Source organism: Larimichthys crocea, chromosome VII, assembly GCF_000972845.2.
Source record: "Larimichthys crocea isolate SSNF chromosome VII, L_crocea_2.0, whole genome shotgun sequence".
NCBI lineage: Eukaryota > Metazoa > Chordata > Actinopteri > Sciaenidae > Larimichthys > Larimichthys crocea.
In genome coordinates, this window is record NC_040017.1 from 19,895,271 (window position 1) to 19,908,340 (window position 13,070).

General features: G+C 38.4%; 2 protein-coding genes across 2 annotated transcripts; both read left to right on the forward strand.

Annotated features, from left to right (window-relative positions):
* Positions 1–1,816: 1,816 nt before the first annotated feature.
* LOC104933757 (extracellular calcium-sensing receptor-like) lies at positions 1,817–5,978 on the forward strand. The gene is made up of 9 exons (XM_027279996.1): positions 1,817–1,926; positions 2,092–2,386; positions 2,507–2,593; positions 2,745–3,014; positions 3,418–3,618; positions 3,743–4,012; positions 4,345–4,572; positions 4,676–4,790; positions 4,875–5,978. The coding sequence occupies exons 1-9, from the start codon at positions 1,817–1,819 to the stop codon at positions 5,786–5,788; spliced, it is 2,490 nt and encodes an 829-aa protein (XP_027135797.1). The 3' UTR covers positions 5,789–5,978.
* A 1,196-nt stretch (positions 5,979–7,174) lies between these two features.
* Positions 7,175–12,677, forward strand: LOC104933770 (extracellular calcium-sensing receptor). Its single transcript, XM_019269944.2, has 10 exons — positions 7,175–7,212; positions 8,136–8,267; positions 8,546–8,837; positions 9,003–9,089; positions 9,299–9,568; positions 9,996–10,199; positions 10,283–10,552; positions 11,222–11,449; positions 11,563–11,686; positions 11,764–12,677. The coding sequence occupies exons 2-10, from the start codon at positions 8,158–8,160 to the stop codon at positions 12,675–12,677; spliced, it is 2,499 nt and encodes an 832-aa protein (XP_019125489.2). The 5' UTR covers positions 7,175–7,212; positions 8,136–8,157.
* The last annotated feature ends 393 nt before the right edge of the window (positions 12,678–13,070 follow it).

The window sequence follows — 13,070 nt, forward strand, 5'->3', positions numbered from 1 at the left end:
TTAGCATGTATTTAATTCTTAACGGCTAATGTTAATTAACATTAGCATGTTAACATTAGCATGTTAGCGCTGATGCGCTGACGTGCTAGCAGTTAACACTAGCATGTTAACATTAGCATGTTACCATTAGCATGTTAGCATTAACATGTTAGCACTGATGCGCTAGCAATTACCATTAGCATGTTATCATTAGCATGTTAACATTAGCATGTTAGCAATTAACATGTTTTAATTCCTAGTGGCTAATGTTAATTAGGACAAATTTTAGCATTGGTTGCTAATGTTAGCAAATAGCATGTCTTTACAGCTAGCGCTAACGCGCTAGCTGCTCTGCTGTCTCTATCTGTCATTTTAGACAGACAAGTTCAAATTAAGTGCCAATAACTACTAAAATGGCCGCCGCTTGGCTTCTGCCTGCTGACTTCTGCCTGCTGGCCCCTCCCCCCTCTCCTCCTTCAGGCAGGCTTGAGGTTGCCAAGCAACCAGGACCAAGTCTAATCAGCAGAGCAGTTACTGCACCTGTTAGAATGTCAGTTGGGAATGCTGACAGAGACAGAGAGAAAATGCTGAGATTACCCCTCGAATGGAAGGATCTCTGGCCAAAACCGTATTTCCAATAATTGAAACGGCTTAACTTTGAGCACGCTGAGCCCTTCCTGAACGTCTACATAGGTATTTTGTGTCGATAAATGAAGAAATGTGCCCTTGAGAGCAATTCAGAGAAACGTTACTTCTGCTTTCCTCCAGAAAAGTTCCCGCCTTTTTAACATGGCAGTCTATGAGGCTGTCGATGGGTGTTGCTGCCGCATCTTTGCGTCTACCCCCAAAACTATATATCTGACAGCTTTAGCAGGCGAATGTGAGTGAGACGTTACATATGTTTCTATGCAGCGCCGGTTCTGGCCACATTTGCACCTTGGACACTCGTGCGCCCTCACGGAGACTGCGCCCTGGGCAGTCGCCCACATTGCCCATAGCTAAAACCGGCCCTGTTTCTATGTATAAATCGTGTCTGTAGTGGGGCATTTGAGGCCATGGTAGTCGAATACGTTTTATATTTTCACTGATCGTTCTCTCTCCTCTCCACTCTAGCGATGACATCACACACTCTAGCTCTCGAACATTCTCGCAATATACACCCATTAATTTTTTTTGCTGCAATTTTTGGCAAAACCGTTTGCCGAAACTCTTAGAAAACGCATAGCAATCGATTTCCGGCCGTATTGGCATCCTGGTTGTGTATGTGCGACAAAAACTCTGGGCGGAGAAGCGAGACAAAAAAATGGCGTAAGAATAAGAATAAGAAGCGGCAGAATAAGCACGGTGGATAACATATAGTGTGTGCTTTCAGGCACACTCAATAAATAAGATGGACTTTCCAACAGAAAAACAAAAAATTATGTACAAGTGTTTAAAAATATATACAGTATAGTTCATTACAAATATTTGCTGAAAGACTCACTGATATGGTATAGCATTTTAAATGTTTCTATGTTATATTGACATAATTAAGTTTATATGTGAATTATGTCCTACCCCCATAGCCTGTGCCCTGATGGGTGGTGTGAAAGTTTGAACAGTGACAGAAAGCATGCAAAGTGGATGACATAGCCCTTCATATAAAATGAAGTAACCTTGTATGAAGACCAGAAACAGTTGTGAAGGGAGAAGGGCAGTTATGGGAGGTTTTCTTGATACATATTTCCTCTTGAGTGTCTACCATAACATGTTCTTTTTCTCTTTCTCTTCTTATTACTCTGCATCTTCCTCTTTTCCCCTATCCTGTCAGTTACGGAGAAAATTTCACCTTAATGAAATGCATAAGCCTGGCGATATAGTTCTCGGTGGGCTCTTTGAGGTCCACTACACCTCTTTCTTCCCTGAGCAGACATTTACCTCAGAGCCACAACAGCCCATCTGCACAGGGTAAGTTTCGCACACACAGCAGACAGCATGGATCTGTACGAATAATATTGTCAGATGAACCATGATTAATGTAACTTTTCAACAGTTTTAAAGGTACATATATTTGATTTTTTATATGCCATTTTTTTTCTTATTGGTGATTAACAAGGACATTTTGTGTGTTAGTTTTGACACTCTAGGGTTCAGACATGCCATGACCATGGCCTTTGCTATTGAAGAGATCAACAAGAACTCCAATCTGCTACCTAACATGACTTTGGGATATAGTCTTTATGATAACTGTGGTGCACTTGTTGTTGGATTCGGTAGTGCATTATCACTTGTCAGTGGTCGAGAAGAGCATTTTCTGCTTCAGCAGAACTGTTCAGGGACCCCTCCAGTCTTGGGGATTGTGGGTGATTCCTATTCTACATTTACTATTGCCACCTCCAATGTGCTAGGTTTATACAAAATGCCCATTGTAAGTTTCCTGCCATCTGTATTTTGTTTTGTTGGACTTTAATATACTGTTGTTGTTGACATATAAAGTGGATCTATATCAGATAGGTAACTTCAGTTTATGCTGTATGTTTCTTCATAGGTGAGTTATTATGCCACATGTTCCTGTCTGAGTGACAGGCAACGGTTTCCATCCTTCTTTAGAACAATCCCGAGTGATGCTTTCCAGGTACAACACAACAGTTGAGAACTGAAATCCAAATGTAAATGTATTAGAGGATATAGCAAGCTTGTACAAGATGAGACAAATCTAGTTGTATATGTCACATTTAGAGAATATACTTGTCTGTGTACTAATCCCTTCACACCAATATATCTAGGTGCGTGCTATGATTCAGATTCTAAAACACTTTGGCTGGACTTGGGTAGGCCTAGTGGTCACAGATGATGATTATGGACTCCATGTTGCTCAATCTTTCCAATCTGACCTGGCTCAATCTGGTGGAGGATGTCTGGCCTACCTAGAGGTTCTGCCTTGGGACCACGAGCCAGCTGGACTAAGAAGGATTGTGAAAGTGATGAATAAATCCACAGCTCGTGTGGTTATGGTGTTTGCACATGAGGGTCACATGATTTACCTGATGGAAGAGGTTGGCCTCGAAATAGAACTTTATTATACCTTAATAAAATCATACAACTAAATGTTTTTGTCAAATTAGATTTCAAGATATTTAACTGAATAGTTTACGATAAGGATTAGCATCAATAGCTCATGTGGTCATGTTTGCACAGATCTACTTCTTTATCTCAGTTTACAGTAATTGCTTCTTTTTGAACATAGATTTTGGTATGTTATTCCCTTTGTTGAACTGGGCATCTTGCACATACATTTTTCATATCTGTACGTACGACTAAGCCAGCCAGAGGAATTATTGTAGATAAATCAGATAATAGACAATGTAGATATTTGCTAGTGTGAGCTCTGAAGTATATTGTTTTTTGTTTTTTTTTAAACCAAAGCCTAAAACATTTTTATATAATACTTTTATACAGGTGGTGAGGCAGAATGTAACAGGCCTGCAGTGGATAGCAAGTGAAGGTTGGTCAGCAGCTACTGTGCTCCAGACCCCGCGCCTTATGCCATACCTAAGTGGCACACTGGGCATCGCCATCCGTCGAGGAGAAATAGCAGGGCTCCGGGAATTCCTCTTACGATTACGTCCCGACCAAGATAAAAACTATGAGAATAATATAGTGAGAATTTCATTTAACTATTCTAAAATAAAAAATAATCATAAGTAAAGTAATTTATTATATATTGTAATTTCTATCAATGTTAACCTTTTGTATTATATTAACCTAATATGTTTTATTTCAGGTTAGGCAGTTTTGGGAATCTACATTTCATTGTAGCTTTGGTACAGCAGGTTCGGTTGAAGGCGGGGCATCTCTATGCACTGGACAGGAAGATATTGAAAATGTGGAGACTGAGTTTATGGATCTCTCTAACCTCAGGCCTGAGTATAATATTTACAAGGCTGTGTATGCACTAGCATATGCTCTTAATGACATGCTACAGTGCAAGCCAGGGAAAGGGCCTTTCAGTGGGAACAGCTGTGCTGATTTGCAATCAATGGAGCCATGGCAGGTGTGATATCAATTTACACTCCACCTGTTTGTTTGTTTTTTAAAAAAAAACAGCTGCCACACCTTGAGGTACTTATTTATTTTAGCTTTTAGTATGTCATGTTATGAAAATGTGACACATTTTCACTGCAAAAAACAGCATTAGTATGAGTTATGGGTTTCATAATTTTCTTTAAAAAGTAAATATTTAATCCTAGAAATAGCAAGATGAAACACATTCCCATTTTGTTTTATGACAATAATGACTAACTAATTAGCTGGTTGTAGAAAACAACAGCCTAATGTCTGGTTGTCTTAGATTTCACACTCCTAATCTTTTATTTCCATTTGTAGCTTGTACATTATGTGCAAAATGTCAACTTCACCACTTCATTTGGTGATCAAGTTTCATTTGATGAGAATGGCGATGTTTTGCCTATCTATGATATCATGAGCTGGCTGTGGCTCCCTGATGGAAGAACCAAAGTTCAGAATGTGGGTGAGGTTAAGAGGTCAGACTCCAAAGTTGAGGAACTCACAATTTATGAAGACAAAATCTTTTGGAACTTTGAATCAAATAAGGTTGCTTTTGGTTTTCAGACACATTTCCTTTCTGGATTATAGACCATAGCAGTACATAATAATATAAAATTATGGATTTGTTTTCCTCCTGTAGCCACCCCAGTCAGTATGCAGTGAAAGCTGTCCTCCGGGCACCCGCATGACCAGAAAGAAAGGGGAGCCTATATGCTGTTTTGACTGCATCCCTTGTTCTGAGGGAAAGATCAGCAATAAGACTGGTGGGTGCTTATGCTTTAATATTTTGTTTTACTTTAAAGGTACTCTATAGCAACAATATACCTTATCATCTTCCCCTTTGTCAGACTCCATGGAGTGCACCAGTTGTCCAGAGGACTTCTGGTCCAGCCCCCAGCATGACCACTGTGTTCCTAAGGAAACAGAGTTTCTCTCCTACCATGAGCCTCTGGGTATCTGCTTGACAACCACCTCATTGCTGGGAACATTTATCTGTGCACTTGTTCTGGGCCTCTTCATCTATCATCGCAGCACACCTATGGTACGCGCCAATAACTCAGAACTGAGTTTCCTGCTCCTGGTGTCACTAAAGTTATGTTTCCTGTGTTCACTTCTGTTTATCGGCCGACCAAGGCTTTGGACATGCCAGCTGAGACATGCAGCATTTGGGATCAGCTTTGTGCTTTGTGTCTCATGCATTCTGGTGAAAACCATGGTGGTTCTGGCTGTGTTCAAGGCCTCCAAGCCAGGAGGTGGAGCCAGTCTGAAGTGGTTTGGCGCTATGCAGCAGAGAGGAACAGTTATTGTTCTTACTTCTATTCAGGCTGCTATCTGCACTGCTTGGCTAGTGTCTTCCTCACCAACTCCTCATAAAAATACTCAATACCACAATGACAAGATAGTTTATGAGTGTGTAGTTGGGTCCACAGTTGGTTTTGCAGTGTTACTTGGTTATATTGGTTTACTGGCTATCCTCAGCTTCCTGTTAGCGTTTCTTGCAAGAAATCTTCCAGACAACTTCAATGAGGCCAAGCTCATCACTTTCAGTATGTTGATCTTCTGTGCTGTGTGGGTGGCCTTTGTTCCTGCTTATGTGAACTCTCCAGGGAAATATGCAGACGCTGTGGAGGTATTTGCCATCTTGGCCTCCAGTTTTGGCCTCTTGGTGGCACTGTTTGGACCTAAATGTTTCATAATCCTGTTGAGACCAGAGAGGAACACAAAGAAAGCAATCATGGGCCGAGGAACCACCAAGTCATAAAAGCATTTACAATTAAGTCTTTATATATATATATAAAGTCCAGAATCATAAATCACAAATCACAATTTTTTGCCTTTGTCCATAGACCTGTGATTTAGATTATCTAAATGCAAAAGTACTAAATAACAGAAGTTGCCTGCTATTTAAATACATTTTTTCATGTAAAAAATATATTTAGAAGAAACTGGAAGCAATAAAGAAACATTTGTATATAAGAGATTCTTATCTCATCCCATACAGAGAGACTTTGAATGGCTTTCTTAAGTTTCCACTCGATGAAACCTAAAGGATGAAATAAAAACAATTTTATATAAGTTGTTATCTGTTGCATTTGTAAACAGGTTGCCCATGATCAACAAAATTTTCTTTCCCCATAGTTGGAGAAAAAGCAGCAGGAAGAATAGAAATTAGCACATTATTTAAAAAAAAAATAATAATTCAAGCAAGCATGACACATAATGGAAAGGTTTATTATCCAAATATTGCTACCAAAAAAGCCTCTAAAACATTCCGCAATTATGATACTTGGATTTTAAGGAAACAACAGAACATCATCTGCATATAGTCTGATTCTGTGGCTTAAGCAAAGTAAACAATATGTATATTTGGATAATCTGGATATCTGGAAAAACACATTTAAAGATAGCAATGAGGCAAAACTATTGATGAATAGCCTAGTAGTATTATGGCAGTAATAATAAGGGAACTTGCAAACAATTAAATGGTTAAATCGGTGCAATATTTGGATTATGAGTGATATTTCCTTAACATTAATGTGGTAATAATCTGATAACAATTATGTAATTTTGGTTCATGTTTTCACAACATTATAGGCGAAATAACGAGTGCCTTCAAAACTACATGAACATGAATTCATTTAAATCCTTCATCAAAACCCAGATGTTTACTTGGTGCAAAACATATTTTCATTTTTTTTTCTTTCAGGTTCAGCTGGTTTCACAGACATTTTTTTTTTCTTTTTCCATCCATTTACAGTATGTATGTTATGTAAGGCAGGGGTTCTCAATCTTTTTAATCATAATCCTCACGCAGTTTAAAAAATGTTTACTGTTATTCATAACAGTAGATGCCATAGGAATTATTTATATTTTAAACTTTTCAATCTAAATACTTCAGTTTAAAACATATGTGTCTATTGTGCTAATTAGATCAGCTGTGGGAGCTGCATGTGCATCCTCCAGTCCTGAGCAAAGTAACAGATTTACATAGTGCATCACATTGTCATAATTTCAGGAGTTTTAATGTCCTAAACCTAATGTAAGTGAGTGTCATTGGCTCAGAATGTTTTTGTTTAAATCCCATTCATAGTTATCCACTTTTTAAACGATTCACCATAACTTTTTTTTAATTTATTCCAATTTTTTTTCCACGGACCCCCAACCTAAGGCTTGTGGACCCCCGGGGTGAGAATCATGGATGTAGGGTAAATTATTGTCCCAATATCCCAATAAAAATACATGTTTGAGTAGAAATCCCATGGATGAAAATAAGCCTACTACTGCTAGTTGCTGGGTCACAACCCCTTTATAGTTGTGTCCAATGTGTCCTGAGCTAAAGTAAATTTTAAAAATAGCATTGAGCTCATGGTAATACCATAAATAAAGTACATTTACATTTACATTTACATAGATTAATAATTATTTTAGGGTCAGAAAATAACCATTGTGGCTGAAACATAGTAAAACATATTGTGTTAAGTACTATGGTACACAAACAAATAGTTCATATGTTTTAATCAAGGAAACGAACCAATGGAATTTGTGTGATGTAATTGAAAATAAAAGTGAAAGATATGAGAAATAAAAAAATCTTGATCAACTGAGAAAAGGGGGCCAATGCTAGTTCATTACAATACCCAGAGATTTCCAAATTGTATTTAAATAGTAAACAAGGCAGATTTTAAGTTTCTAATAGAAAAATACAATACATTAAAATAATATGAAATAAACATTGACCTGCTCAACAAAATATCTATGTTTCATGGCTTATATTTGCCAAAACTGACATAGCATTTTGCAGTAACTTTCACATGGTATATTTACATATTCAGATGTACATTGGGCCCTGCCCCCATAATCTGTGCCCTCATGGGGGATGTGAAAGATTGAACAGTGATGAAAAACATACTAATGGGTTGACATAGCCCTTCATATAAAATGAAGTAACCTTGTCTGAAAAACAGAAACAGTTGTAAAGGGAGGAGGGCAGTTATGGGAGCTTTTCTTATTGCAAATTGTCCGTTGTGTTTCTACCTTATCCTGTACTTTTTCTCTCTCTCCTCTCTTTACTCTGCATCTTCCTCTTTTCCCTCATCTTGTACACTAAGGAAAAAGTTTCATCTTAATGAAATGCACAAGCCTGGTGATGTAGTTCTCGGTGGGTTGTTTGAGGTCCACTACACCTCTGTCTTCCCTGAGCGGACATTTACCTCAGAACCGCAGCAACCCATGTGCAAAGGGTAAGTTTCACACATGCAACAGGATCTGTGCAAATTATGCTGATCACAACAAGGGATAAAATGGCACTGTGATAAAATTCTTGTAAAATATGATTTATGTAATATTTTAAGTTTTAATGATACTCAAAAATGAAATGAAATCTGTAAAAGGTATATTATTGGGACTGTGAATTATTTTGTGTTATATTATTATTATTTATTTTGTTGTGTTGCATGTTGTATGTTCATACAGTGCCATTTGACTTTTGGTTGACTAATAGTGACATTTTGTGTTTTAGTTTTGATACTCTAGGGTTCAGGCATGCCATGACCATGGCATTTGCTATTGAAGAGATCAACAAGAACTCCAGACTTTTACCTAACCTGACTCTGGGATATAGTCTTTATGATAACTGTGGAGCACTTGTTGTTGGATTCAGTGGTGCATTATCACTAGCAAGTGGCCAAGAGGAGCAGTTTCTGCTTCGGCAGAACTGTTCAGGGTCTCCAGTCTTGGGGATTGTGGGTGATCATTATTCAACATTTTCTATTGCGACTGCTAATGTACTAGGTTTATACAAAATGCCCATTGTAAGTTTCCTATCTTTTATATCTTGTATTCTTTGTATTTCCGTGTACTGTATTTGAATTATCTTCATTGTTAAATGTGATACAAAATTTAAATACGAAAATACTTCTGTCTGAAAAATAAAAAATTGTATTGTAAATTGTGTTTATAAATGTGTTTTTTCATAGGTGAGTTATTTTGCCACATGTTCCTGCCTGAGTGATCGGCAACGTTTTCCATCCTTCTTCAGAACAATTCCAAGTGATGCATTTCAGGTGAAACTTCACAAAATTAAGAGCTGCAAAAGTAATGCAGAAAACTTCTGAAATATGTCCTGAATGCAATAAACCTTTTATTAACTCTTCAAGAATAACTGTGACACCACTGTAAAGCTTCTAGTACAGTTGTCACAAGTTACATCAATTTAGGTTAGTTGTCACTTTAAGAGAATATGCATTAATTCCTTCACTATGTATTTACTCAGGTGCGTGCTATGATTCAGATTCTAAAATACTTTGGCTGGACTTGGGTTGGCCTGCTGGTCAGTGATGATGATTATGGACTCCATGTTGCCCAGTCCTTCCAATCTGACCTGGCGCAGTCCGGTGAAGGATGTCTGGCCTACTTAGAGGTTTTGCCCTGGGACAGTGACTCAAGTGAACTAAGGAGGATTGTACATTTGATAAAGTCATCAACAGCTCATGTGGTCATTGTGTTTGCACACGAAATCCACATGATTGAACTAATGGAAGAGGTTGGAAATTAAAATGTAATATGATTTAGAAATGAATGAAAATGAAATGAAATGTAACATGATGCATTGTTTTCTTTATCTCCTTTTTTTATTTATATATATATTTTTAAATATCTTGTTTATCTTGTTTGATTGAACGTATTTTCAAGATATAGATGATGAAATTGATGAAAACATGGCTTGACATATCTGAATCGACTTTTGGGTTTCCATCACTGTGAAAGGTGCTTTTGGTTGTTTAGTTTTTTTTATATGCATTTCAGTATGCAAATCCAATGCTGAGTTGCTCACCTTGCACTTGATCATTTCTGTTTTTTTCTTAAAGTGGCCTTTCCCACTTATTTTTCACTCAATCATTGTCATTAAATCCATATTCGCTACACAGTAGACTGTATCTTTATTCATAAGTCTGAAATTTGTTCCACAGGTGGTAAGGCAGAATGTGACAGGACGGCAGTGGATTGCTAGTGAAGCCTTGACAACGGCTACTGTGCTACAGACACCCAGCTTCATGCCGTACCTGAGCGGTACACTGGGAATTGCTATCCGTCGAGGAGAAATACCAGGGCTTAGGGAATTCCTCTTACAAATACGTCCTGACCAAAAAGGCAGCAACTATGGAAATAGCATGGCAAGAGTTAAATCTTACAATTTGATCTAAAATTGCAAGAATGAAATATTTCTGTTAATACTGACTTTTTTAATGCCTTTCAGGTGAGGCAGTTTTGGGAATACACGTTCCAATGTAAATTTGATCCAGAAGGTTCAGTTGAAGCTGGGGCAGCAATATGCACTGGACGGGAAGATATTGAAAATGTAGACACTGAGTTTATGGATCTTGCTAACCTCAGGCCTGAGTACAATGTTTACAAGGCTGTGTATGCTTTGGCATTTGCTCTTGATGACATGCTGCAGTGTGAGCCTGGAAGAGGGCCTTTCAGCGGGCACAGCTGTGCAACTTTGCAAAGACTGGAGCCATGGCAGGTGTGATATCAGTTTACACTCCACCTGTTTATGTTTTGAAAACTACTGCTTCACCTTGAGGTACTTACTGGATGTAGTTTCATGAGTATAGAATTTTGTGAAAAAGCATTGTCATTGGTGTGTTGTAATTTTATTATTTTATTTAAAAAGTGAAATTGTCAATAGAAGTAGCAGGATGAAACACTTTCCCATTTTGTTTTTAGACACTGATGACTGAATACTCCTAATACTAGGCAATTTGTAATTCCTGGCCACAAGCTCCAAAAACAGAGGGCAGCATTACACCTCCACCAACCCTCAATGCAATGACAGTCTTCAAACTTGTGCTTTAAAGCAATGTATAATGATTTTAAATTCTTGGTTTCCCTGGACTACTAGTTCCAGGGTACCAGTGACTCACTATCACCTCTTGAGATATAAGTGACATTACAACAAAGTAAATATGATATCGTTGATATCTTTGCAACACAATAGATGTTTGGCATATCATACTGTAGCTGTTGCCATGTCAGCATGCATCTTACACATTGCCCCTGTTATGTCTAACCAGTTAGACGTGAATAGACATGAAAAGTTGAATAAATTGAGTAAAAAGATTTTCTTTCAAATCATTTGAACAATAAGATGAACCTGTCACACTCTTCTTCTGTTTGTATCATCAACTTGTAGCTCGTACATTATTTGCAAAAGATCAACTTCACCACACCATTTGGTGATGAAGTTTCATTTGATGAGAATGGTGATGCCTTACCAATCTATGATATTATGAACTGGCTGTGGCTCCCTGATGGAAGAACCAAAGTTCAAAATGTGGGTGAGGTTAAGAAGTCGGCCTTCAAAGGTGAAGTACTCACAATTGATGAAGACAAAATCTTCTGGAACTTTGAATCAAATAAGGTTCCTGCATTGTTTTACTCCTCTTTATTTGGACTGTAGATCTTAGCATTAATTACAATTTTCTAAAAATCTGATTATAGTACAATGTTATGTATGTATTTTTCTCCCTGTAGCCACCCCAGTCAGTGTGCAGTGAAAGCTGTCCTCCAGGTACCCGCATGGCCAGAAAGAAAGGGGAACCTATGTGCTGTTTTGACTGCATCCCTTGTTCTGAAGGAAAGATTAGCAATAAGACTGGTGAGTTTTTTATTGTTTCTATTATAATTATGTATGCTAACAGGGGTTTGCCGTGACTATTTTGTCCTTTTTGTCAGACTCCATGGAGTGCACCAGTTGTCCAGAGGACTTCTGGTCCAGCCCCCAGCGTGACCGCTGTGTTCCAAAGAAAACAGAGTTCCTCTCCTATCATGAGCCTCTAGGTATCTGCTTGACAACCACCTCATTGCTGGGAACATTTATCTGCGCTGTTGTTCTTGGCATCTTCACCTACTATCGACGTACACCCATGGTACGAGCCAACAATTCAGAACTGAGTTTCCTGCTCTTGGTTTCACTTAAACTATGTTTCCTGTGTTCACTGCTGTTTATCGGCCGCCCAAGGCTGTGGACATGCCAGTTGAGACATGCAGCATTCGGGATCAGCTTTGTGCTTTGTGTCTCATGTATTCTGGTAAAAACCATGGTGGTTCTGGCTGTGTTCAAGGCCTCCAAGCCAGGAGGTGGAGCCAATCTCAAATGGTTTGGGGCTATGCAGCAGAGAGGAACAGTTTTAGCTCTTACCTGCATTCAGGCAGCTATCTGCACTGCCTGGATTGTATCTGCTTCACCAGAGCCTCATAAAAACACCCAATACCACAATGATAAGATAGTTTATGAATGTGCTGTAGGGTCCACAGTTGGTTTTGCTGTATTATTGGGGTATATTGGATTACTGGCTATCCTCAGCTTCCTATTAGCATTTCTGGCAAGGAATCTTCCAGACAACTTTAATGAGGCTAAATTCATTACTTTCAGTATGTTGATCTTCTGTGCTGTGTGGGTGGCCTTTGTCCCTGCTTATGTAAATTCTCCAGGGAAATATGCAGATGCAGTGGAGGTATTTGCCATCCTGGCCTCCAGTTTTGGCCTCTTGGTGGCACTGTTTGGACCTAAATGCTACATAATTTTGCTGAGACCAGAGAGGAACACAAAGAAAGCTATCATGGGTCGAGGCATCACAAAATCATGAGCTTAGCACTTAAAGGACCAGTGTGTGTGTTTTAGTGGCAATTACTGCCCCACCCTCGGCTTCCTATCATGAAGAAGTGGTGGTGGTGGTGAAATGCACGACAAATGCAAAAGAACCTTTCTAGAACCAGTGTTTAGTTTGTCTGTTCAGGGTTACTGTAGAAACATGGTGTTTCAGCATGGTAGACTCAGTCAAAAAGGACCTGTCTGTACATATTAATATATGTAAATAGAGCCCCATAAATCTTACACACTGGGCCTTTAATGTAAGTTTATCAGTGATTCACTTTGTATTTTGCATTCAATAGTCATTGTCACCAGATGAAACTAGAAGCAACAAAGAAATGTTAATAAAAACAACTGTTATATTAATAATTATCTTGTTTTCAATTAT

Bases quoted from the DNA above. Each gene is read 5' to 3' on its own strand.
- LOC104933770 (XM_019269944.2), top strand. From the start codon at position 8,158: ATGCACAAGCCTGGTGATGTAGTTCTCGGTGGGTTGTTTGAGGTCCAC. The intron at 8,268-8,545 runs GTAAGTTTCACA...TTTGTGTTTTAG, and splicing joins CAGCAACCCATGTGCAAAGG to TTTTGATACTCTAGGGTTCA. The intron at 9,090-9,298 runs GTGAAACTTCAC...GTATTTACTCAG, and splicing joins TTCCAAGTGATGCATTTCAG to GTGCGTGCTATGATTCAGAT.
- LOC104933757 (XM_027279996.1), top strand. From the start codon at position 1,817: ATGCATAAGCCTGGCGATATAGTTCTCGGTGGGCTCTTTGAGGTCCAC. The intron at 1,927-2,091 runs GTAAGTTTCGCA...TTTGTGTGTTAG, and splicing joins CAACAGCCCATCTGCACAGG to TTTTGACACTCTAGGGTTCA. The intron at 4,573-4,675 runs GTTGCTTTTGGT...TAGCCACCCCAG, and splicing joins GGAACTTTGAATCAAATAAG to TCAGTATGCAGTGAAAGCTG.